This window comes from Sciurus vulgaris (assembly GCF_902686455.1).
Source record: "Sciurus vulgaris genome assembly, chromosome: 18".
Lineage (NCBI taxonomy): Eukaryota > Metazoa > Chordata > Mammalia > Rodentia > Sciuridae > Sciurus > Sciurus vulgaris.
In genome coordinates, this window is record NC_136479.1 from 26,366,999 (window position 1) to 26,393,062 (window position 26,064).

General features: G+C 52.6%; 1 protein-coding gene across 1 annotated transcript in view; it reads right to left on the bottom strand.

The window, feature by feature from the left end:
• Positions 1–26,064, bottom strand: part of MAD1L1 (mitotic arrest deficient 1 like 1) — a gene marked incomplete at its 5' end in the record, with an annotated part of 369,275 nt that overhangs the window by 170,548 nt on the left and 172,663 nt on the right. Inside the window, 2 exons of the mRNA XM_079120677.1 lie at positions 11,876–11,932; positions 23,247–23,387. Coding sequence (XP_078976803.1) covers positions 11,876–11,932; positions 23,247–23,387 — 198 coding nt within the window. The remainder of the gene's footprint in view (positions 1–11,875; positions 11,933–23,246; positions 23,388–26,064) is intronic.

Here is a 26,064-nt window from a genome sequence, read left to right on the forward strand (position 1 = left end):
AAACACATCCCCAGCCTTTTTGTGTTTTATTTTGAGACAAGGTCTAACTAAGTTGCTTAGAATCTAAGTTGCCAAAGTTGGCCTTGAACTTGCGATCTTCCCGCCTCAGCCTCCTGAGTTACTGGGATTACGGGTGTGTACCACTGTGCTTGGCTCAATTGCTTTTTAACGAAGATGCCAAGATTACTGAACAGGGAAAGAAGAATCTCTTCACAAATGGCTTTGAGATCACTGAACATCACATGCAAAAGAATCAATGTAGACCCCTACCTCACACCATATTAAAAAATTAACTCAAAATGGATCAAAATCAAGATGTAAAAGCTAAAATTGCAAAACTCTTAGAAGGAAACATAAGGAGTGAATCCTCCTGACCTTGGACCTGGCAATGATTTCTTAAGATATGCCACTGAAAAGAAAAAAAAGAGAGAGAGAGAGAGAGAGAGAGAAAAGAGACTTCATCAAAATTACATACTAAAGAGATACAGCCACATCAATGTTCATAGCTGCTCAATTCACCATAGCCAGAGTGTGGAACCAACCTAGATGCCCTTCAGTTGAAAGAAACTGTGGCATATATATATACAATGGAATATTACTACTCCACCACGAAGAATGATAAAATTATGGCATTTGCAGGCAACTGGATGAAATTGGAGGATATCATGCTAAGTGAGATAAGCCAATCTCGAAAAACTAAAGGACGAATGATCTCGCTGATAAGCAGATGAGGACATATAATGGGGGGGTAGGAGGGGTTAGCGTTAGGGCTAGGGTTAGGTTTAGGGTTAGGGATAAGGAGGGTGGTAAGAATGGAGGAAGGAAGGACTGTATAGAGGGAAAAGAGGGGTGGGAGGGGTGGGGGGAAGGGAAAAAATAACAGAATGAATCAAACAACATTGCCCTATGTAAATTTATGATTTTTAATAAAAAAATGGAAAAAAAATAATACAAGAAAAAAGTTTCTACTCATAGGACTGTTGTAGGATTAAAGGGGTTAATATGTAAATTACATTTAATTTGTAAATCTAGATGCAAATCACCATGTCACTGATATGTAAAATAAGTAATATGTAAATTTAAAATGTAAAAAAAAAAAAATTACAACCTTCCGCCTACCAAAGGACTATCAAGAAAATAAAAAGGCACACAGGCAGGGGGCAGGTATTTGAAAATCATATCTCTGATAAAGGTTTAGTATTCAGAATGCATAAAGAACTCTTGCAATGCATCAACAAAAAGTCCAGTTTAAAAATGGGCAATGGAGGCGTATACCTATAATCCCAGTGACTTGGGAGTTGAGACAGTAGGACTGCAAGTTTGAGGCCAGTCTCAGCAACTTAGCAAGATTCTGTCTCAAAAAATAAATAAATAAATGATTGAGGATGTAACTCAGTGGTAAAGTGCCCCTGGATTCAATCTCCAGTACAAATAAATAGACCAACAAACAAACAAGCAAACAAAACCCAAAAGAAAAGAAAAAGAAAAAAAGCAGGGAGTCAGGGCAACAGACTCGAACAGATGCTTATCCAAAGATAGACAAGACAGATAAATGACCACATAAACACGTGAAGAGAAGTTCAGCATCACTAACCATGAGGGAGGTGCAAATCAAAGCCATGAGATACCATTTCACACCCACTAGGGTAGCTCTAATCTAAAAAGAAAATTAAAAAAAAAAAAAAAAAAAAAAAGCAAGTGTTAGTGTTAGTTCTTTCATTCCTGACATGGTAATTTCTGTATTCCCATTTTGTTTACCAATTGGTCTGGCTAGAGCTTGTCAATTGGGTTGATCTTATAGAATCAAATTTTGAATCTCATTTACACAATTTGAAGGTAAGTGTGAATAAGATGAAAACAACTGGATTTCAGGCAGGATAGCCACAGTTTTTCTGAGAGATGAGCAGTGAATAAGATGAAAACAACTGGATTTCAGGCAGGATAGCCACAGTTTTTCTGAGAGATGAGCAGAGAGCAAGGCCAAGGTCAGGATAGTCCAGATACCCAGAGAAGAAACCCCTGACACTTCAAGATGGAGCTCTCCAAGCAGATGGCATGAAATCCAGACTGCAGCAGAACTGGGCTGTTATGGCTTGGATGTGAGGTGTCCCCCAAAAGCTCACATGTGAGACAATGCAAGGTTCAGAAGAGAAATGATTGGATTGTGAGAGTCGTAACCCAATCAGTGAATTAATCCCTGATGGGTTTAACTAAGTAGTAACTGGAGGCAGGTGGGGTGTGGCTGGAGGGAGTAGTTCACTGGGGGCCTGGCTATGGGGTTTATATTTTGTATCTGGAGAGTGGAGTCTCTCTGCTTCCTGTTCACTGTGTGAGCTGCTTCCCTCCGTCACACTTTTCCACCATGATGTTCTACCTCATCATGAGCCCTGAGGAATGGAGCTGGCCTTCTACGGACTAATACTCCTGAAACTGTGAGCCCTCAAATAAACACTCTCCTTTATGGTTGTGCTGGTCAGATCATTTAGTCATAGCAGCAAAAAAGCTGACTAAAACATGGGCACAGTCTCCTGTAAGAGCTGCCCACACCAGGCACAGAGCTCTGCAGCCTCCCTGGGTCAATATAGCCCAGCACCCTGAAACCTGTCCTGTACTTCTGTCCATAGGCACCTACTCTCTGTGCAGACCTGGCCTGCCAGCTGTGCCCTGAGCCCCAAAGCTTCATGGAACTTTAATGCTAATAGTGCTCATGGTCGCCTACCCAGCATGGCAAAATCTTTAAATAGAGACTGTATTTTAGTTTAATTTGAGAGGATGCATGGTTTGATCCCGGAGGTTTTACCTAATTCCACAAAGTAATAACCAGAGGAAAAGCTGGGTAACTTGCTCCCCCAACACCCGACAGCAATTCTAATTAACATGACCACTGCTGGGAACCAGAGACAGCACGCTTTTCCATGTGCACACACCCACGCAGTCTCATCATTCATTCACTCGACATACGTGGGTCTTCATCTGTGATAAACACCTCTGGGAGTGCTGATGACGCTGAGTGCAGGGTCTTAGAAGGTTCTGGGGCCATAACTGGCTCTCTAGCATACAATCTGGGAAGAAATGGTTGCTGTCTCCAAGAGGTGATTCTGAGATCAGGATGGGAACCCTGCCCAAAGGCCACCATTCTGCTCTATTTTCAACACATCAGCACCCAGGAGGGTCTCTAAAGTGGCTGCTGCTTCTTGGTGGAGGGAGGGACATTAAGTTAAGCCCTCTCTCACATTTCCACTCCAGCCTGGAGGAAGGCATGGGATACAGAGGTTGTACAGCCAGTGACAGCTCACCCAGTCACCACCTGCTAAGCACAGCCAGTCACCTGAGCTGGGAAACAACTGCTCCTCAGAAAAAGAAGCCCAGCTGGAGTGTGCAGTCCAGAAGTTTGCACCCTGGACAGCCAGTTCATCACTCTGAAGTGGTCCTCAGTAACCACCCTAAGGAGGAGACCACTGCAAAGCAGAGTGATGGACCTCCAAAGGGATGAGCTGAGCTATATGTCAGGGCTGGAAGGTCCAGGGTAGCTACATGGCCACTGACAGCTGAGTCAACTGTGCCTTCACTCTAGAGTAGGAGAAGGCAGGGTGGCCCATGATGTGGGGAATCCAGCATTTGAGATATAAAACTGTGCCCTTAGCCCCAAAGCCTCATGGAAGTCAAAAGCAGTGCTTATCTAGAAGCAGTGCAGGCAGTTCCTGCTACCTGAGTGCATGGAGGAGTGCCGACCCACATTAAGGGGGATCCTGCCACCCTAAACCCTGTTCTAGTTGGGGAGCAACCCCAGCCCAACTTCCCTTGCAGGAAGATGGCACCAGGGCCTGGTGAGCCATGACTGTGCCCACATACTTCCACTGGCTCTGAAACTTGACCAGAATCAATGAGGTGCCTCCTCCCCAGAAGAGAAGGTGAGATGTGAGGGTCTGCAGATAACTTTGTGCCTGCTGGATACAGGATAATGAAACCTGCTTAGAAGCAGCAACCGAACAGGAAGGTCCCCTATGGAAAGGGCCCTCCCCATCATACAGCTGCCCCAATCTGGAGGCTCCCTGTCCTTGCAAGACCTTGCATGTGCAGGTTACCCTGGCAGGGGCTCTCTGGAACTGAGGGGCAGCCAACACAGGCAAACACATGGCCCCATGCGCCCTGGTGGGAGGGAAAGCCCACATGTGTGAGGATCAGAGCAACACCAAGACTGCAGAGTAGCATGGAGGGTGAGACATACCCAGGAGGAGCTGCTGGCAGGGCTTGGCCAGGAAGGCAAACAACTCTGGAAGAGCTGGTAGGGTAGGCTCTTCAGAGAAAGGGAGCTTCTCCAAACTCCTGCGGCAGGCAGGGGCCATGCCTGCCCTCTCTGCTGGACGCCCTGCCCCATGAGGGAGCTCAGGACAGCGAGTAAGGGGCCTATGGGTTTGAGCAGCACAGCAGAGACAGAAGTGCTGAAGGCTGACACAGCATGAAACTAATAGTTGGAAAAGAGCTGAGCAGAGAGAGCCACCACAGAGATGCAAAAAGTTTACAAATCACAAAGCACTGTGTACCTAGAACCAGGTGAGGGCAAGACCCTCCCCTATGTGGAGTTACTCCCATCGTTTTTAAAGATAAATTAACCAAGTCTTCTTTTTGTGATTACAGACTAAATCTTTTTACGTTCTGTGGGGTAGAATCCATAGGGGTTCTTTCTGCTTCAAATCTAAAGCACACACCTTCTCCTCCTCTCCCTCCCCTGAGTTCAAATAGGGGCTGTAAACAAGCAACCTGCCAGCAACAAACTACAAACACCTCGTAGTGCATCTGCCAAGGGACACACACCAGGCATACACCGAACAGAGGGGCAAGACTCTCTAATTGGAGGGAAGGACAGGGAGGACAACATGGGGAACAGGCAACATGGGGCGTCCATACTACAAAGACTGCATGTTCCCACATCAGTCCATGGGCCACACAATTCCAGCAGAGTTTCTGCACAACTTTGGAAGCTGACTCTGAAGTTTACTTGAAAGAGAAAACATGAGGGTGCCTAGGGCAATTCTGCAAAAGAAAACCACAGAAAAGTCTCTCAGAATCAGACACCACACATGGCACAGGGCTCTGCCAACTCAGAACCTGTGTCCTGGGAGCACAGACAAAAACAGGCTATAGTGTTCCTTCCACATTGGGACTTTTCTTCTGCTTTTTTGGAGGTGAGTGGGGATCCACCTATCTTTTATGGCTAGGGGCCAGAAATTAAGCCACTGGAAATTTATTTTCTGGGTTAGGGCATCAACTTTCAGGCTACTGTTTCTAAAGTGCAGATGACCCTTGAAAGGTGATAGCATCTTGGATCTTTGCTGACCAGATGGGAAGGGACAGAGGAGCATAGACAGCCTGCTCCTAAATGTCCACATCTAGTCAGTCAGTAAACACTTCAAATGGTCAGTTGCCTGCCTGGCCCTGACCAGTGCTGGAGGCCAAGATCCCTAGATCCCCCATTTCTGTGGACTTCACAGGACACTTGCAGGTGGTATCGCGTGGCTGTGTACAGGAAGTCACCTGGACTGAGCCTCAGCTACGTAAACATGGGCATGTCACAGTCCTCACTGAGGCTCTTCCCTCCTCAGAATAACTGAAACCACAATTTGACCAGCTCACAGGTTTGTTGGGAGGTCATCGTGAAACAAGCCGCACAAAGCATTGAACGTGTGCTTGGAACAAAATGCGCAGCAGCAAACACTGGGTATGTTAAGGTCACCAGGCCTAGAAATATGTGACAGTTGATGGTGGTGATGACAATCACCTGTCCCACAAAGGCAGCATGAAAAGAGCGTGTCTGCATGAAGAAAAAAGGGATGGCAAAGTGCATCTTCACCTGAGGGGACAACTGGGCTCTGCACGACTCAGCACATTCCAAGAGAAGGGACAGCCCGGGAGTCACATGAAGCGTGAGAAGAGGGCTGCTCAGAGCTGACAAGGAGTTGGGGACAGTGTATGGGTACGCCCTTGCCAGGTGCCAAGGAGTAGGAGAAGACACAGGGTGGCCACACCCAGGATGAGATGGGAACATGCCAGGCTGCTCATCCGATTCCCAACCCACATGCTAAGATCTCACCCTGGGTGGTAGTCTCAGGAGGGATTTCTGGGAGGTGATAAGGTCCTGAAGTGTGACCCGTGCCCTCAAGGAAGGGGCCCGAGGGTTTGATCACCCCTCGCAACACACTAAGCAACAGCGAGAAGCAGAGAGGAGCTTTACCAGACACTAAACCTTGGATATTCAGCCTTCAGAGCTGCCAGCCATACATTTCTTTGAGCCACCCAATGTGTGGCATTTTTGTTATAGCAGGGAGAGAGTCCTGAGACACAGTCACAGCCTCCCTGAACCTTCAGAATGAGATACAGAAGAGGCATTTGGTAACGAATAAATTAGGTAAGTTTTAGCCTGAATGCAAGAGGTGCCTAAATTAGATCTGTTGCCCGCCTTGGTTTCCAAGAGTCCTCCCTCGAATGGAGGAGCCTCGTCACGTGCCCTGGGAATAAGGCAGAAGTCAGGTGTAACAGGCACAGGAAGAGAGCCCTGCACCAGCTCCATGGGGCCCACTGAGGACCAGGCTATGGTCTCCCCCAGCAACGCTGCACTAAGAGGCCTAAGTCTTTTGAAACACACACACGAGGCTTGCCAGACTTACAAGGAACCATCTTTTCTCCCTCCAAGTTGGGAATGAGGCAGCAAAAGTTAAGGAAGCAAAGTGCCTGTCACACAGCAGGGAGGCTACGCCTATGTGGATGTGAAAGGCTCCGGGGTGTGAAGTCTGCCACAACAAGGGTGGGAGGGAGGCCAGTGGAAAAAGGCCAGGGACTCAGACTTCAGACCTTTCCCCAGACCTGCTTGGGACACACTTTGTGTGGCATAAAGTGAACAGGCTGCCCATACCAGGGGACAGTCCCTAGCCTTCAGAGTCACCCCTCTGTCCCTGTAGGCAGTTCTCCTCCCAAGTCTGCCCCACATCAATTTCCTCCAGGCTGGTGCCCAGTCACATGGTAGGACCAGTGCACAGAGTAACTGGCTCTGTAGTCTCCCTATCAGGAAGGGCTCACAGTCGCTTGCTGGACAGCAGGGGCCAAGCTAAAGGCAGCAAGAGCAGACTCGTGATGGGCAGATAACAGTGACTAGCACTGAAGAACCAGCTTGCTTCTGCTCCATGACCCAGCTTGGCATCAGCACCAAGGACAGAGCGCCAGCAAGGCCACCTGGGGTGGGCCCAGCCCTTCCTTGCATGCAGCCCACAGCAAGAAGCCTGAGGCTCCAAGAGACCAAGTGGACTCCAGAGACTGCACACTCCTACACACCAGGGCCTCAAAGTCCAGGTCCTTTACACAGGCACAGGGCTGCCCGGTTGGGGTTCCAGATGCAGGACCCTCTGTAGAGAACTCGCCACCCAGGGCAAGCAGCCTCCATACACGATGGTGACTGTGACGCTGCCCATCGTGGAGGGGAAGGAAGAGGGTGGCAGGGGAGGTCTGGCTGAGCCCTGGCTCTGCCACAGCCACGGGACTTTCTTGGGACAGACTGACCCACGCAGGGCTCCCCAGGAAGCGAGAAGCAGGGGCCAAGGAAGAACCCCATTGGGGGAAAATGGGAACTGAGGGAAACAGTTGCTTATTTACATCAAACTATGAGGGGTGTCGTGCCTTTTAAACCAGAAAACAAACTCTCAATTCTCACTCTCTCAAGTACATAAAATATTTGAGAACTTTTTATACTTGCAGTCAAAACTCTCATCTCTTCAGCCACTGCTAGCCATGTCTAATTAGTACGAGGTGTGTTAGTGACGGGACTGTGGCCTGGGACTTCTTTCCTTGTGATATTAATTGCACTTAAAGAAAAAAGCATGAACTGTACTTATGTTCACTAATTAGCATGGTTTGCTGGTTAATAATGGGAAGTCAAACTGCCTTTGTCTTGTCATCTGCAATTAGCTAGGGATGTTTAAAGTTCTCCTTTTTCTCCTGGCAGGCGCACTGAGAGGAGCTGCAGACAGGAGGTGGGGATGCAACCCCTGCAGCCTGGGACACCTTGTGTGAGGAGTTCTCCAGACAGGCCACCTGACCCCACTGTTGAGGGCCCAAGGTGCCAGATAGCACCCCAAAGGCCATCTCTGCCATAGGGTGTGGGGACCTCAGGGGCAGAGCTGGTGGTCCCAGCCCTTGTGGTCCCACAGTGAACTCTGGCTGCCTTTATCCATGCCTGTCTCTGGATGAAGATCTGGTCTGGTGGGTTTGGCAGCAGCATTTTGGTATGCATTTTACTTATAATCCCAGGAAAGAATGGCTCTGGTTTAGCCAAGGAAGTGAGACCCAGAGAGAGGGGATTTGGCTGTGGCTGTAAACCTAAGGCAAGCAGGATGGTGGGGGGACTTGAGGTCAACAGCTCTGGCCCCCAGTCCCACTGTGGTTCCCATGGTCCTTTGCTTGGCACATCTCTCCCTAGAGCCTCCTCTGAAGGGCACTGCACAAAGCAGGAGGGACCAGAGCCAGCCAGACATGTCAACCTCATCCCCCGGGAGCCAGTACAGAAGGGACCACGAGTCAGAACAAAAGGACAAGACTGAGAACACAAGCTTAAATCCACAAAAGGAGCAGAGCAAGCCAGAGGCAAATGGACCTGGAGTGCAGGAAGCAGGAGGGTGGAGACAGCATCTCACACAGCCTCACCAAGATGGGCCCGGAGGAAGAAGTACATAGCACAACCTCTGCATGGATCACCCAGGCGGCCTGGGCAATATGGTGGCCACCTGCTACATGTGGCTACTTAAAAGTAATTAAAACTGAAAAATCAATTTGAATTGCAGTTGGACTAGCCATAATAACACTCAAGACCAGAGCCTCCCATGATAGCTGGCACAGATAAAGCAAGTTCCCATGGGAAACTGTGCTCCATGGGATGGTGCTGCCTAGCCTGGGGTCTATGGCCAAGGGGGAAACCCCCTACATAGGCTCAGTGAGGACAGAAGGTCCCTGCTGGACAGGAGCCTGAGGCCAGTCACAAAGCCCACAGGAAACAGTGGCAGAGTCAGGATCTGAACCCAGGTCCTGGGTCCCCACTCCCCGCCACAGCCTCACAAGGGCAGCATGAGGGCTTACTTAGCAGCAGACATCCCTTGGCCCTGGGTGTGCTGGTGGGAAGGACAGAAGCTCACAGTCAACCAGGTAAGAGCTGCCTTCTGTACCCCTGGCCCCCAGGCACTGCCATGTCTTATTTTCCTTTTAACTGGAAAGGAGAAGAGAGAAGTGAAATAAACAAGAAGAAATAGGCTAAAGATTGGGCAATGAGAGGCAGAGATAGACACCTGCCCCCAACATAAGCCTGAAGGAAACCCACACAAGGAACCAGTACCCTGTCCATGGCGTCAGAGGGATATGCAGGGACATGCCCAGGGATGAGCCTGCAGCACCTGACCAACTCTGCAGGGTGGAAGCAACTACATTTTATCCAAAGCTTCTGCTGGGCCCTGTCCCTAAGGCCCCAGCAACCTCTGGGTGGACCCCTGCATGAAGGTAAAATCACTTCTCTTCCCAGTCCCCCAAATCCTCAGTCCAGCACTGTAGAGAACCAGGTATCAGCAACTCATAGCTCCCAAGATTTGGCAGGGGATAGAAGCCAGGGGTGCTCTATCACTGAGTGGCATTCCTAGCCCTTTTTGAGACAAGGTCTCACTCAGCTGCTGAAGCTGGCCTTGAATTTGTGATCCTCCTGCCTCAGTCTCCTGAGAAGCTGGAATTACAGATGTACACCAGTGCACCTGGCTTCCCAGGAATTTGAAGAAAGGAACAGAAACCTGCAGGCAGAGATGAGAAGTGCTGAGCCAGCAGCTCTTCCCACCAAGTGCACCCCACAGCCCCAGACAGGATACAGGGCCCCTGTGAGGCCAGGGCCACACGGGCTGCCCATGACCATCCTGGCCTGAGGGCCCAAGACCAGCTTCTGCCTTCTCAACTCCTGAGAAGAGGCCCAAGGTTAGTAGTTTCTCCAAAGCCACATGGAGACAGGGGAGGGCAGGGGTCAGGGTCAAGGCACCCCTGCTCCTGAGGAAAAGCTGGGGATCCAAATTCAAGGGCAGCAATTGGCGACCAGCCAGTTGCTTAGTCATAAAGTCACAGGCCTGGCATGTGCTTAGCACAACTCATTTCTAATTCCTCTTGGCCTCGTGTACATTATGAAAACAAGGCCCTGGGGCTCATTTCAATTCAGGTCAACACCAAGGAAACCATGCATGTTGACACACAGAACATCAGGGTCTCCCTGGGGCTCAGCAAATGGATGCACAGTCCTCAAAGAACACCCACCCCCACCTCAACCCTGGCTTCCCCAAAGTCAACAGGAAACAGGCCCTTGCTGAACTGCCTGGAGGACCAGTTACTGAGGACAAAGTGTGGAATGTCCACAGGCTAGAGAAGAGGGGGTGGAGCTGCCCACCATGGTGCTGAAACCTGGTGTACCAGAAGCGACAGCAGGAAGGAGACTGCAAACTGCGGGGTGTGGGTCACTGGCAGCCAGAGTGGGGAGGATGCTGCAGACTGTGAACCATGGGGCACCAGCAGCCAGAGAGGGTGGAGGGGGCTGCAGAAGAGGTCGTAAGAACAAGGCTCCAGAGGCCACGCTGTGCTGGTGCCGGCCACCTGCCTCCTTACTGGCGCCCACACGTGGTAGTCCTACAGCCTGCACCCCAGCCCAGCACACAGCAGTGTGCTATCTCACCATCCATGGGGCAGGGAGTCCTCCCAGGTCCCCTTGTTGTCCCTCTACAGTTGATCTCCTGGGTCCTCAGGGCTATCACCGGCATGCTGCTGTCCACATTCACATCCAGAAAATCAGCTCTGCCTGCCCTGGATGGACCTCCGAGGGAAGGCCGGCTCCAGAGTCAAAGGCACCCTGCTCCTCTCACAGCTTCGCCGGCAGGGTCTGAGAAGCAGCCTCTTTCCCTGGAAACACTTCCTTCTCCAGGACTTGAAACAGAAGTGCCCTCCCTGGAGCCCTGGCTCACAGCTGCTGCCCAGATCAGATGCCAGGAAGGAGGAATACCCTAAAACAGGCTCAGTTCATGTCTTCTCTCCATCTTCACACTTGCTCCAGGACAGAAACACCACCCAGAGCACAGGACTCCACTGAGATCTGGTCGCAGGTCCTCAAGTTCTCCACAGAACGTGGGCCATTTTTCCTACGGCCGAAGCCAGTCCCTGCTTGCCATGGCCTCTACAATCACCCTCCCACCATCCTCATCCCTTGCCTCTTAGCCCCCAGCCCCCCTTCCTTTCCCTGCAGTCCTGTCTTGGCTAGCAGCTCATATCTTGCTGTTTATTCTCTATGAATTCACAGTTGGAACCCTCCAATGTGAGCCAGGAGGGCAGAAGCCTGTGCTGCTCCCTGCTGCATCCCCAAAGAGGACAAGACTGTCCTTCAGTACTTGCTGAGTGGACAACGAATGCACCAAGACTCACATTTCCAGCCCTGCTCAGTCCCACATCTGTGCTTCCGCCCAGCCAGAAACTCAACCAGACCTCCCAGAGGCCAACCCCACCTGTGTTGCTAGGGCCAGCTGGGGCCCAGCCCCCAATGCAGTCCCTCATAGCTCACCTGAGCACCTCTGGCATCGCAACCCTTCAGCCCCTGCTGCACACGTGGGGCAGTGGAGGACACCCACGCAGTCCTGCAGTTTGTTACTGGCAGAACTGGGACTCGCTTTCTATCACATGACCCTTCCATTCTCCACACCATGTCCAACAACAGGGAAGGACTCATTCCTGATAGGAAGGGGACAGGAGACCCAGGACTTGAGGCAGTAAACTGTGGGCTGCCCTCTGCTACACGGTGACACCTGGGCACCATTTCAGGACTCACCATGTCAGCTCTCTGCTTCTGGCCTCCCAGTTCCTCCAGGGCCTGCGTCAACTGAGCCTGCAAGACAAGACCAAGAGGGTCAGAGGCGGGAAGGCACCCTCCCCGCACCTCCATTGCAGACTCTCCTTCCACTGAAGGGCCAGGAGCTGGGCAGCAGGCAAAAGACCAGGTCAGCCAAGGTTAGTTGCGAGACAGGTTAGGGTTCCAGACAGGATAGGGTCCCTGTTTGGTGAAGGGAACTGATTGGACAGTCCAGTAACATTACAACCCAAAGTCTGTCCCAAACTCTGCTGCTTGATTATGGGTGGAGACAGGAGGCACTTGGGATGGAATGTGCCCACATTGATGGAGGAAAGCATCCACCTCCCCCTGGAAGGTGCACGTTCTAGAGGAGCTGACTGAGGTGGCTGTGCTGACGGGCCATATGCCACACAAACCTGAAGCTCTGACACAGCCAGCTCTAAGTGGGACCTAGAAAGGGCAGGCAAAGAAGCACAGGAGGTCCTGACCATGTAAGCCAAGGGTGACTGTGCTGGGCCTGAGCATTGGCAGCCTCCTCCTGCCCAAGAGCCTATGAGCACCAAAGCACCACGTCTGCCACAGCCATGGGGCTGATGTCACCAGCTCAGATTCCATCTAAGAGCAGCATCCTTGAGGCTGCCTGGAACCTGCTAGAACAATCCAGCAACATGGAGTTGGCTATGTGAGACCCAGCAGCAGCTCCCAAGGCTGCCTGGGAAGATGCACAGACCAACTCCAGAGCAGCAGCATAGGGACCCAGCCCCATAGGCATGGTTGGCCTCCAGAAACACACATGGCTTCCTCACTGGCCATGTCATCAGATCTGAGTAAGATCACACTTACTCCATAGGCTCTGTCTAGACTGCTGGTAAGGGAACATCCCCTGCCCTGATGCGACCATAAGGGCTCCATCTCTAAATCCCCCACAAAGTGAGTCAACCACATATGAACATATTAGCAGAGAATATGGTCATCTTCACAGAGCCAGGGAGAAAGCCCAGCCCAGAGAGGCACAGACTGCTTCTGCTGGGAGCTCTGCAAGACACTAGAGGAACCACCCCTTCAACTGGACTCCTGGGAAGTCCCCTTCAGGGGCAGCACCAACTGGACGTCCTCTTCCAGGATCCCTCAGCCAGAGGCACCTGCTGACACAGAGGGCAGCCAAGCACCTGTGAAAGCTCCCAGCACGGTGACTCCTGACTGCCATTAGTCATCTCTTCACAATCCTGAGAAAGAAGGAAATACTGAAGCCTAGAAACAAGTCCCACCCCAAGCCTGACCACTGGTCAGTGACCAGGGCAGGTGAGTTGCAGGGCCAAAACCCTGGGCTTGCTCTCGGATGCACAACCTTCCACTCTGCCCAGAGGAAGACGCCACTGAATCCTGGGCGAGGGAAGCAGAGCAGATGCTGACGCCCCCACCACACTCCAAACACCTACAAAGCAGTAAGAAAACATAAGCTACACGACAGAAAAGTGGGCAAGATGCAGACTTCCCAGAACAGGAAACATACGTCCGCACACACACAGGAAGGTAATTAACATGGGCGGTAATGAGGAAAATGCAAATCAGGACCAACAATGAGATGAAACACAAAAAACTGCAAAAATTAAGAACTCCTAGTTGCAACACCCGGAATGGAAAGGACATAAATTGACAGAGTCTAGTCTGTGTGGACGGGGGATGTAAGTACTTGGGAAGACAATTTGGTATTCCCTTAAAGTTCAAATCTGCACCACCTATAAGTCAGTCATTCCACCCCTAGATACATATTCACAGAAACGATGACACAGGCTTTGGCCACCCCTACCTCTGTCCACTGGCCACTGAAGAATGGTGAGCAGCAGCTGCCTTCTCTGACTGTAGCGTCTGCATCTGAGAGACAACAGGGCGGCGCTGGGACTCCACCAGTGCCTGCTCAAGCGCCGGCACCAGCAGACACCCAGGGAGCTCCCCCAATTAACAGACCTGTTCCACTGATCCCTGCCAACTCCAGACAGCCATACCTTGTAGGACAGACAACCAGAACAAAACACCTGTGTGCATGCCATATACATACATGATGACCACTGGGGGCATGTCACATCTCATGGCTCAGTCAAGCAGCTCTGGCAAAGAGGCCTCCTGAGTGTGTGGCATGGGCAAGCAGCAGGCTCGAGGTGCCTACTTGGGGGAAGGACACCTGGGCCCATCCTGGCCCTGTTAGTTACCACCTCCACATCTGGACAGTGGATTCCTTCTGAGGTTCCAGACCTTGTTGACCTGAGACCTGAGCAACAGGTTCAAGACCATCACCCCAACAGCCCTGTAGGGTCTCTGCAATAAGGACCCCCTCATCTTGGACAAACAGCAGCAGTTGTCAGGAGAGGACAGATAGGGTGAGGCTCCTTCTGGTCATGAGCAGAGACTCTGGCAAAGGCTGCTCCCAATGCAGTCGGGCGACAACAGAGACAATGGGAGCAGATTCAGCTGCCACACTATCTCCTCCATGCTCTTGTGGGGGCGTCAGTGTGGCTTCTTCCTGCTACCTCTGCAGTGACCTTGGGAAACAGAGCTGGCCACACAGCCCATCTGCTGCTGCCTTCTCCTTAAAACTTCCTTCTAGAACCAGGCTGCCTTCTAAGCAGAAAAACTCCACCAAGGTATCTTCCCAACCAGCTGTTTCCCAAGTGCCACACACAGCTGACCTGCACACCTGAGCCAGTGGCCTGGTGTTGGTCATCTGTTATGTCCATTCCACTCATGCTGAGAAAGCTCCTGCTCTGCCCAAGATGTCACCACCGTGAAGAAAGCTAGACCTATCGTTAAAGCTGCAACTAGGGGGAGGATAGGGCTCCAGAGTAGGTGCTGGAGTCCCTACAGCAGCCTGTTTAGTCTCTGGAAAGGTGGACAATGGGGGTGAGAGGTGCCTACTGAGGGGAAAGAGACCTGGGCCCAGGCCACATTGTCCCCAATCACAGGGTCAATGTGACTGGGCTGGTCTCAGTGTGAAGGGGTTGTCTCTAGGGACCAAGTGGTAAAGGTGGCACATTGCCAGTACAGCATCCCCCACAGAAACACACGTGGCCAGCAGGGCCCTAGATGGGATGCTGCGTGTGCTCGGACACGAGCCCTAGACACACACATCATTTGTGACACGTGGATGCTGTGCCAAGACCTCAACAGGGCTATTTTTATCCTCAAGTGTGAAGTGGCTCCTGATGATCTCGCACCCCTGCCAGCACACAGCAAGCCCAGGACGTGGCAAGAAAACTTGCAGGAGGACGCAAGCCAGGACAGGACAGCACAAAGCCCTGATGGGGGCTGGCAATAGCTTCTGCCCAATCACGAGATGGCTGCCTGGGAGGATCTGAAAGCAGAGGAAGCCCAAAGAGGAGTCTGTAGCCCAAGTGGGCAGATCCCCCTCAAGGTCACAGTTAACACGGGAGGGGCTTGATGAGACCCAAGCCACAGGCTACCCACTTTCCGAGGCTAGCTTACACAGACCTATGACAATGCGTGACAAGCCAGCAGTCCTGAGAAGTCTTCTGGGCCACAGAATGAGGTCTCAATGGAGGCTGAATACCTTCTCTGCCAGGCAGTGGCCTTGGGGGTGTGACCATGGGTGCAGTGGCTGGAGGACAGCTTCTACTGGCTGCAGAGCAAGCTGACCCACAAGCAGGCAGCTGCATGGCCAGGTGTGCACTCTGTAGAGCCTGGATAGGGTGCAGGCTGCCAGTTTGGAAGCTTAGTGGGCAGGAGTGGGCTTTGCTGAGGTGGAGGACGTGACCCCTGCCCTGGAATGTCCTAGCGCATTCGGCTCACTGTTAGTGATTCTGCAGGGCACTGGGTCCCAGGTGTGGGCCTGGGTTGGCTCCCCACATTACCAGGCATTTGTCAGAAGCTCAGGGTCGCAGGCCCCAGTCCACATGAACTGAATCAGAGATGCTGAGGGAGAGCCTCATGTTCTGGCAAGCCCAGTAGGGATGCTGATGCAGGCTCAAGTCTGAGAGCTGCTGCCGGAAAGACTGAATTTAAAGCCGCACAACCAGAGTTCAAATTCTAATGTTTCTTCCTATCAACAATGTCATCTTCAAAAAATGGCAATTTCCACAAGTTCTGATGAGCTGAGCCTGCAGAACCTTATTTGTTCCATCTATAAGATGGGCATACCATCCCCACATCATGGGGCTGTTTTGAGAATTGAAAAGAATGTACGTGACAACTTGGCAGTCCAACACACAGCAGACAGGTGTCCTTGCTGAAAGGTGGTGTGGAGAATCACCCTCCACCTGTGGGGCAGGACTAGCCACTGTGAGAAGACTGCCTGCTTCCACAGGCCTCACCTCCTGGCACGGGCCTCTATCACAGCAGGCGCGGGAGCCTTCCGCTACATGCTGAGGACCAGCCCTTCCACCCCAAGTTCACAGGTGTGATCCAACAGAGGCCGCCCTCAGCCCAGAGTTCAGGTGTTATTTTCCGGGCTCACCCTCTTAATGCTTCCAGGTTTCCCATCATGCTGCCTCCCTGCTCTCACGGTGCAATCTTCTCAAGTTCTTCACATGGCAGAGCAGTCAATAAACACACTCAGGAGAAAGGAAAGCACTTCGCAAGGGCAGTGCCGTCTGAGCCCCACAGAAGTAATGGGAAGGAAAGGAAGAGATGGAATGTCTGTTTTTCCTAAGCTGGACATCAGAAATTACTCCAGATCCCTGCAATCTAAAATTGGGATATTTCCACACACCACGCCGAAGCCAGAAGCACTGTAATCTGTTTTAATTAAATAAACTGGAAACGCAGATCAGGCCGATGAGTGGAATGAAGGTGTCACAAACTTATATTTATAGCTCCATCGACAGAGGACTCATGACATCTGCTACCAACTTCTGCAGCTGCTTTATAAATGGAATAAATAAAATCCGTGCAGAACGGCACCAACCTCACCAGAGACGGGCTCCTGGGATTCTCCCAGCTCGACATTTCCAGTTTGTTTTACTGAAATGTTTTTGCCCGCATTAGAGCTGACTAAGGCTGAGGGGAGCACTAGAAGAGGGGAACCGAATTCCCCATGGCGGCCAGGCCTGGAGCCCGGCCCTACTCATCTGTGAACATGCACCCTGTGCCCTGCACTCTCACACAGGCCCCAAGGGCACACTGCTGGGCACAAGCCAACAAAAAAGCCTGCTAATTCCAGATTACAGCAAAGAGGAGCTTGGGGTGAAAGATGGGGTGGGAAGAGCAGAGCAATCAGACAGATCTGAGAACAGAAAGAAGGAAGGAAGGGAAGACTGGAAACAAAAGAAGAAATGAGATGGGTCAGCTGGAGCAGAGGCAGAGAGTGGGAGGGGGCAGCAGCCCCACACCTACAGGACCCCTGAACCCCCCATCAGTGGCATTCTTCCACCTGCTGCCCGGAGTCCACCGCTCAGACCATGATACTGGGGGGGTACACACATCTCATCCCTTGACTGAGGATCTGGCTACCCAATCAGATCCCTGCAGCAGTAGGGAGTGTCCCCACAGGCACCTCAGCCACCCTCTGTTTCTTTATGACAACTGAACACCACTGGAGATGTGAAGCCTCATTTGCAAGCTGCCCTGCACCCCGGAAGAAGCTTGAGTCTCAGTCACAAGTGATGTTCACCCATCTGAGAGGCCCTGAGGCCCTTTGAGTGAGTTCCATAAAGTCACAAGACTTCACTGTGCATCAGTACAGGACCCTCAATCAACAAGCTCCTGACAGGCAGCCTGGAACAACTTTTAAAGCGCTCCAGGTGTGGGTGGTTTCCAGAGCTTAGAATTTGTGAAATTTTACTATTCCATAAACAATTGAAAAACCCACCCAGCAAAGCCTCCAAGGGAACTAGCCCTGCCACCTGCAGCCAAGGTCAGTGTCCAGTTGCTCTGAACTGCCAGGCGAGGTTGAGCTGGCCTCTCAGGACTACAGAGTCCCCTGCTGCCCAGCAGTGCAACCTGAGCAGGCAGCTCAAGTAGCACAAACACCCCCACACTGCCCCCACCTCAGTGCCCATGTCCCTAGGGCAGGGTCTGGTGAGAGGTGCACCACTCAGACCCAGGACAGGGACCAGGTGTGTCTGAAGCACAGCCCGCAGAGCAAGGCAGTATAGGGATGGTGAGGAGTAGGAAAGTCTGCCTCAGTCACCCTCCTCCACCACAGGCCTAGGTGTCCGTACTGTGACAGGCTCACCCCTACCTCACATGGATGGCAAGAAATTAAAGGAGATTAGGCAGGCCACAGGATGGTACCCACAGATCAGGACACTCAGGAAGTGGCAGGTGATGTTCATCATCTTGATTAACAGGACCAGCATGACCGAGACATCAGACCTTAGCAAATGGGCTCAGGGTCCAGGTTGCCGGATGACCTGCCCAGAGGCACATTTCCTAAGAGTCAGGCTGGAAATGGCAAGGTTCTGACTGTGGATCCCCGACTGGGCTGGGTACTGGTTCTCTGGACCAGCATGTGGGTGGGCTGGCAGCAGATCACGAGGAAGAGTATCTTATAACCCCACAACTGGTTTGCTCTGGGCCTCTGGCTGGGTCCTTGTCAGTTCAGGATTCTACTCAGTTTCCCTGGTAACAGGGCCCAGAACACCCCAGAGGTTCTGCCACAGCAGCCTTGGCACCAGAAGTCAGAACCCTGTGGAGAGTGAGCTCAGCCCTGACCCCACAACCCACAACCTCATCTGGAGTGGGCAGGGGTTTCTGTGGCCACAGGGCAACTCCATGGTACATAGGAGCCCGCGAGGCTTGGACCCACCAAAGAAGCTTCCCACCTTCAGGTGGACTCAGCCATTACAGCCTGCACCACATAGACACCTTCTGGGTTCTCCGTTTCTCCTGCGTGGGAAACCAGCAGTCGTCCTTACCATGGCTGGAGGGAGGACCCAGGTCAGACTTCTGCCACGGCCCTCCTCACCAGGCCCACATCAACCACCAGACCTCACAGAACATAAAAGTCTTGTCATAGCAAGTGGCAGCTGAGATGTGGACACAACCCTGAGTCATCTGACTAGCACCCCATCCCCAAGACTGGCCTTAACTGGGGTAGAGGGGACACAGACACTTCAGGCGGAGTCTTGCCTCAACGCTCACTAGGACCCCACACCTTCCACCAGGCTCTTCCTCTTCCTTGTTAATGTGCTTACTGGTGTCCACTGTCGTGGCCATATTCTCCTAAAGTCTAACCTGTGCCATGTCTGTGGGGATGACCAAGCATAGGGGCTCCCTAGGCAAATGCATGGGCCTGGGACTTCCCCAAAAGCCACTGTGGCCTGCCAGTGACCCCCAGCTAGTCTCCCACTGAGGGCTGCCCTGCAGCAGGAACAGGAGGATGCAGGCTCTGCCAGGCCAACACAGCTGCAGAGGGCAACACTCCCTTCCCAAGCCCTGCAGGGAAAAGGGCCAGTGTTAAAGGCTGGAACATGGGGTAGGGGACAGAGAACGTCTAAGAGTCCCTTCCTCTGAGGACACTGTTTCCAAAGCTGCCTAGGGAGCCACACTTGAAACCAACCTCAGAAGTGCCCCTACGACCTGGCTCGTGCTTACAGGGAGCAATGCGTGCATCCCTGGGGGAGGCTGCTGGCTGGAAGGTGCGGAAACCAGCATTTCACCTGCTTGCCCCAGTTCTTCACTACCACATCAGGTTTCCACTAAAAATGCATCACCCTTAACAAATGAGAGGAAAACAGCCGACCGCCTGTGCATTTCTCTGCACATGGTACTTCTGTGACATTACCAGTACTGGGAGAAGTCCCTCAGTTTCCAGGCCCTTGCTCAGTCAGCATCCACACCTGGTCTGACCCCTAGCCTGCACCTGGACAATCTATCCCTCTATAGGATAAGCTGTGTCACCACACTCACCTAACTGTGAGTGAAAGCAGATCACTCGGGAAGTTAGGGAGTGCTCAAGCTCACACCCCATTTGGTCCTAAATTACCTCAGAGCAACTGCTCCACACGAGTGGCCATAGCCAGCATAGAACCGTTGGGTGCCTTTTAGGAGCAATGTTGTGCCAGGCAGAGACACCCTCTGGCCTCACTGGGACCCTGGGATCCCACACCCACCTCCCACAGGACAGAGCCCAGGTGGCTCCTCCTCAGCTTCCCCAAGTCTCCCCAGAGCAGCTCCTCCCTCCGCAAGCATAGGCTCTGGGCACTTCACTCCCTCTGCCCAGCGGTGGGCTGCAACCTGTCTCCCACCTCAATGGACAAGGAACTCCATAGCACCTGACTCAGCACAGCCACATGGGTCAGGTCCGTGGAAAGATGAACAGTGGGGTCAGGGGAGAGGCAGCCTTCTCCCCATCAAGGCTCCCAGTCAGGGCTGGGAAAGACACAAGGGGTCTTCTGGGCTGACCACGAGGAAAAACCAAGGCTGAGGAGAAACCCCTGCCTGGGGCAACTCCTCAACAGACACAGCTGAGGACTCTCAGACCTGCCCCAGGCCCAGAAGCAGGCCACCAGGCTGCCGCTGCTGCCACCTGGTGGAGGCAGGAGGCCCCCAGTTTCCCACCTCAGTGGATCTAGTCTGGGCGGGACTCACACAGGCACCCAGGATGTCTTCCCAGCCCATACTCTCAATCTAACCACTGCTGCATTCTCAAGGGCTGGGGCTGCCACTACACCATGCTTTGCTGCCCCTCCCAAGCAGCAGCATGGCCCCCAGGGAAGGTTCTACAAGAGGAGGCTGCCCTCTACCACATAGAACTTTGAGACAGATGAGGTGCCAAGCCAGATCATTTGGCCACCTCAAACACCAGAGCAGGTGGCACTTCCGCTGACTCTAGGCAACAGGTGGCAACTGATGGACTTGGACAAGAGGGCCAAGAGGTCCAGAGCTCTGCCTGTGGGTCTCCCCCAACATAGCCATGGGCTGCTGCAGCCCAGGCCCAGAGGAGCAAGGCTAGCAAGAGGTCAGATTACTTCTGGGGGCCCGCGGGGCTGTGTGCTGAAGGAAACAGCCATGTCAAAGACCCCAGGTAAGGGATAGGGAGCAGCTCCTCAGACCCCACTCCACACCTGGACTGGCCCCCATGAACCCCACAGTGATGGAAGGAACAGCTGGCGTAGGTGACAGCAAACTGCACTCTAGCTGGGCCTCTGATCCATCTGTCAAATCTCTCATCTGTCAGGAGACAGATGAGCAAGGGCCAACCTGCCCTTTAATGTCTCATGATGGGAGGAGAAGGGTCTCCTGAAACACACCCATGAGCTGGGTGATGGCTGAGAACCACCAAGCTGCGCCAGGGAGTACAGTGAGCACATCTGATCAGTGAGTGTGGAGATCACAACTGGGGCCATGACACAGAACTCTGGAACACACGGCACTGGCTGTGCCCAAATGCTGGGCTCATAATGACCTGTGCAGAGCATGTGGCCAGCACAGATGGGGATCTCTCAGTGTGAGAAATGCTAGAGATGACGGAAGGTGTCAGGAGCCTTCCCTGCATATCTCTCTTCATTAGCATTTCGTAGGGAGCCTAATGCGTGGAAAGAGGATGGCTATTAACGCACTCATGTCCACGATGGCTTCACTCCTGGCTTCACTCCTGGCTTCACTCCGTGCCGCTGAGGATGGAGGGCCCCACTCCTCCTGTGTCCCCGCACAGACACCGAAGCAGCAGAATGAGCTCCCCGCCAATGGGGTCTGGAGGTCAGTACAGAACCAGAGGTCTTCCTCACACGTGGTTCACTCTGCCGAAGAGTGCCAGTTAGGGCTGTCCCCAGGCAGGGACACAGTACAGGCCCCCAGGGTGCCTGTTGGGACCCCAGCATAAGCAAGAGGCTGAAAGGCTGCAGCCTCCCACTATGGAGCTGGCAAAAATGGCCACACGTCATACCCTGAGCATTCCCTGCACCCCCTCACATACTGGGTGATCTGCCAGCCACCTTCCCCATCTCCCTGAATATGCCAGCCTCCAGGGAAACCAAGGCGGTCCAAGATCATTCCCTCGCATGAACCTCCTCACAACACAGCACCTCCTAACCTGCTAAACGGATTAGGTTGTTTATTAGACATCTCCCTCATCTGGCAGCTCAGCTCCAAAGGGGCAGGAGCTCTGTTGAATGCTCCCCTGGAAGGAGACAGGCCCAGTGGGAAGCAACTGTGGTCACACAGGAAACCTGGCTCTCCCCTGCTAGACCCAGGCCATCTGCCCAGCTGGAACATCAGCGATGATCCCCAAACACTGGCTAAAAGAGGAATGTAGACAGTGAACTGCAAGGTGTGATGGGCCACACTGACACCTCTCGTCTGCATTTCCATCACACCATGGGTCAGGGCCCAGCACGACGACGGTGACCACCAAGACCAAAGGACAACACAGAAGCCTTGGATCTGGGGCCTCTGAGAGTAGCAGTGCACTGGTACAGAGCAAGTGCTGTGGCCTCCAGGTCTGCCACTGTCCCATACCAGCTCAGTATCCTGTGTACAACCCTGGGCCACTCTTGTCCTTGGCATCCTCCCCAAGAAAAATCAGGATAACAACAGCACGTGCTTCTGGGGGTGGGAGTAAAGCACAGAGCAGGGCTGGCAATGTTGGCCAACTTGGTTGTGGTGATTTTCCTATCCAAGAGGAAAAAGGCACTGCACCACGCCCACAAGGGCTGTGCGCTCCTGCAGGGGAGTGGAGCAAACCCCTCCTCCACTCTGCTGGTGAGACAGGCATTTCTCCCTCAGGGTGGGATGGTTTGCTGGGAAGCCATGTCCAGGCACACAATGGTGCATCCTCAAGCTCCAGGCTCATCAAGCAGATCCCAGCTCAGAGCAGACACAGGCCATCCAGGGAAAGAGAGGCCATGCAGGGCTCTGACCAGCCCAGACACCCATCAGCACAAAGCCTCGGGAGCCAGTGAGTAACACTATGATGGAACTGCCCTCCTCCCATGTTCCACTAGAAGAGGGCACAGGGCATCACAGAGGGCCCACAAACTGATGTAGGTGACATCAGGAAAAAGGAGAAAGAAGTCGCAGGCTGAAGCTGCCCTCTACCCAGAGGACCCTTTAGCACCCCAGGACTGGGACCTGATGGGAAAACACAGCAAGGAGTGCCGCTGGCCCGAGGATGCAGCACATGGGCAAGACAGACACAGGGTACACTCCAGGTCCCAGGGCTACCTCTGAGGCAACCCTACTCAGCGAAGGTCACCCCTCATGCTGACCCCCTATGACACCTGCCTGCTGGCCAGGACTATCTAGGATCCCTCTGACTACATTGTGTCATGAAGAGAATTACAGCAGACCATGTATGCAACATAACCAGTCATGACCATACCTTCCCCGATAGTCCCTGGCCCAGGAAGGATGACCATCTGGGAACATGCCCGCCCCATCCGCAGCACAGACCCACCTCCATCTCCGGGATGTGGGCATGCAACTTCTGCACCATGTCCTCAGCCTCCCGCATGCGCCGTGTCAGCTGTGGTGAGTACTCAGCCTGGGTCATCTCACTGTCATAGGACCCCAGGATGGCACGCATGCCATCCCGCTCCTGTGGGCATAGAGAAGAGTTGGTCAGGACCAGTGGGGCAGGGGCTTAAGAGGGGACATTGGTGATGGGCTCAGAGGAACACGGAGACAGTACCTGGAAGAGTTCAAGATTCAGGCTCACACTTACCTGCCAACAGCACCCACCTCCAGAGCTCCTTCCCCAGAGACCCAGGTACTCAGAACTTCCAGACCTTGCACCACCTAGGCCAGCCATCCCAAGAACATGTCCTGGTCTCAGTGCTCACTCTCCCTGTGCCAGGCTGAATACCCCCTTGCTTGGACTTCTGACCAGGTCTCCAACAGTAACAGCTGGAGCAAGGACATTAGCCAGCAGTCTGATGGGTGAAGAGATACTCATCCAACCAGGGACACTGCAGCAACCCATTGGGATAAGAAACACTCTGCTCTGCCCAACTACCCTGACCCTGAACACAAGGCAAGGTCTATCAGCAAATGACTCCTCATGAATGCTTGAGGCCACCATAGTGTCACTGGGCCACCAGCCATGCCCAGCAACCTGCCTCCTCTGTCAGCACAAGATGGGAATGATATGAAGCAGTGACCCAAGTTTTCTGAGACAACAGACTGATCACAGAGCCAGGAGTCTCATTCTGGATAGAGATCACTGCTCATCTATGACCAGCCAGAAGTGCTAAGGTTGACAGTGTGAGGAAGTCTGGGACCCTGGAAGAAATGGGTGGCTCTTCCCCAGCCAGGACTGACACAGATTCCTTCCTGATGCTGGAGAGATCCATCACATGCGCCTGAATGGAAAAGTCTGGCTAAGCCGCAGGAAGGCCTGCAGAGACAGAGGATGCCCCAGGTGGGGAGCTGAGCTGCTAAAAAGGGCCATGCCTTATAGGGAAGCCTGGTCTTCCCCCAGGGCTGCTCACTGCCTCCTCTCCTCCTTTGACTGAGGCTCTCAGATGTGAACCTAATACCACAGGGTCACGGGGTTCTCCTGGCTTCAGATTCTGCACCTAGGTGGGGAAGATCCATCCTCAACAGATCTAGGACCAGGCTGGGGTTCCTCCAATTTTTCCTGCTGCCTCTACACCCAGTGGTCTATATAAATAGGGGCAGCAGAGTCCTTCAGAAGCTCAGGTGTGCCTGTGCATGCAAACACCCTGAAGGTCTTGCAGGAGGTGGACTCAGATCCTGCAGGTCAGGCAGGCCTGGTTGCAATGCCACCTTGCACTGCAGATGTCTTGCTGGTGTGCTCGGTGGCCTCTTCTGGCTCCACCCACTCCTACAGCCAGTGGTGAGGATTCTGGAGCAGCACAGCCCAGGAATAAGCCCAGGGGATGGCTTCTGTGAGACCCTGGTTCAAACCCAGCTCTTCCCTCAAGTCTCAGTTCCTTCCCAGTAAGATGAAGTCATTAAGAACAGTTACACATCTCAACACTGTTATGGGCAGTGTCCAGAGAACTGCCCTCTAAACAACTGGTGCTCATGAGTTGACAGAATTATATCAATCTTGGTGAACACTAACAGTTAAGAAGCCAGGAAGCAGTGTTTACAAACTCCCTGGCACATACCCATTCCCAAAACATATCCAGGGAAAGCAGTAGGGGAGAGATCAGACCAGTCCCTCATGACATCCCTCTGTGCCCTGGCCAGCAGCTCCCTCCCACCCAGCACTGGCTCAAAGGGCAAATAAATGGCCCTAATGGAGACCTGCTCTTTCAGACCTCCAAGGGAACCAGATCTCCACACAGGAGCAGGGTCTACATGATCGCCAAGGTCCCCATGAGGGCAGCAACCTCTCAGTGTGTGCTTCCTCAGCCTGCTGCCCAACCATGTCTCCAGGAGAGGCCAGGCCCATGGCTCAGTCACCTCCAGCAGGAACACAGGCCCCTCACATGTGAGAGAGACAGGCGAGGGTGTTGTTGTATAGGAAACCCCGCCTTCTTTCTCCTTCCTGAGCGAATGGGGCTCTCAGCCTCAGGCTGCTGTGTCTGGGCTCTCTGCGTTCAATGGCAAGGGACACAGTTGTCACCCCAGTGTGGACTTTGTAATTAGTTGATGACAAAAAATTCAATAAGTGAGAAATTAAAGTTACAAATCCAACTGGAACTGGTCACATATCCGGGGAAAATTTGTTTCCACGGGAAGGTTTATGGAGTGTCATAATTTTATTGAAATCCTATATCTTCCCATTGACTTTTATCGTCTCAAGCTGGTTACCCAAGTTATCATTACCAGAGTGTCGATGCCGCGCAAGGCTGGGGCGGGGGATCTCCTTTCATAAACAAGCTACAATTGTCTCCTTTATTGACCAATAAATCTCCAAAATGCTGCCCTTCACTACGGCTCTCTTCTATTACATCTCCAGGCTAGCAAAGAAGAAAAATGTAAAGTGAAAAGTTTGTTGTTTGTACCTTTTCAAGAAATTGTTTTGTCATTAGTAGAAGAGCAGGCACTGTGCTGGTGTGATGTGGTAACGACTTTTTAATGACTGATTCCACTTGTGGTAAAGTTCGCTTTGTTTCCACTTGAGCAAACACAGGCGATTAATCGCTGCACAAACAGGCGCCCAGGCTCTGTCGACAGAAGCCTTAAAGACTTGCTTGAGAAGTACAAAACAAAACAATACTTTCCACTGGGTGCTTCTCCTGGGTACAGAATGGTCCTGTCTGTGAGCAAAGGAGTTGGCTTGTCACTCCATTAATTAATGG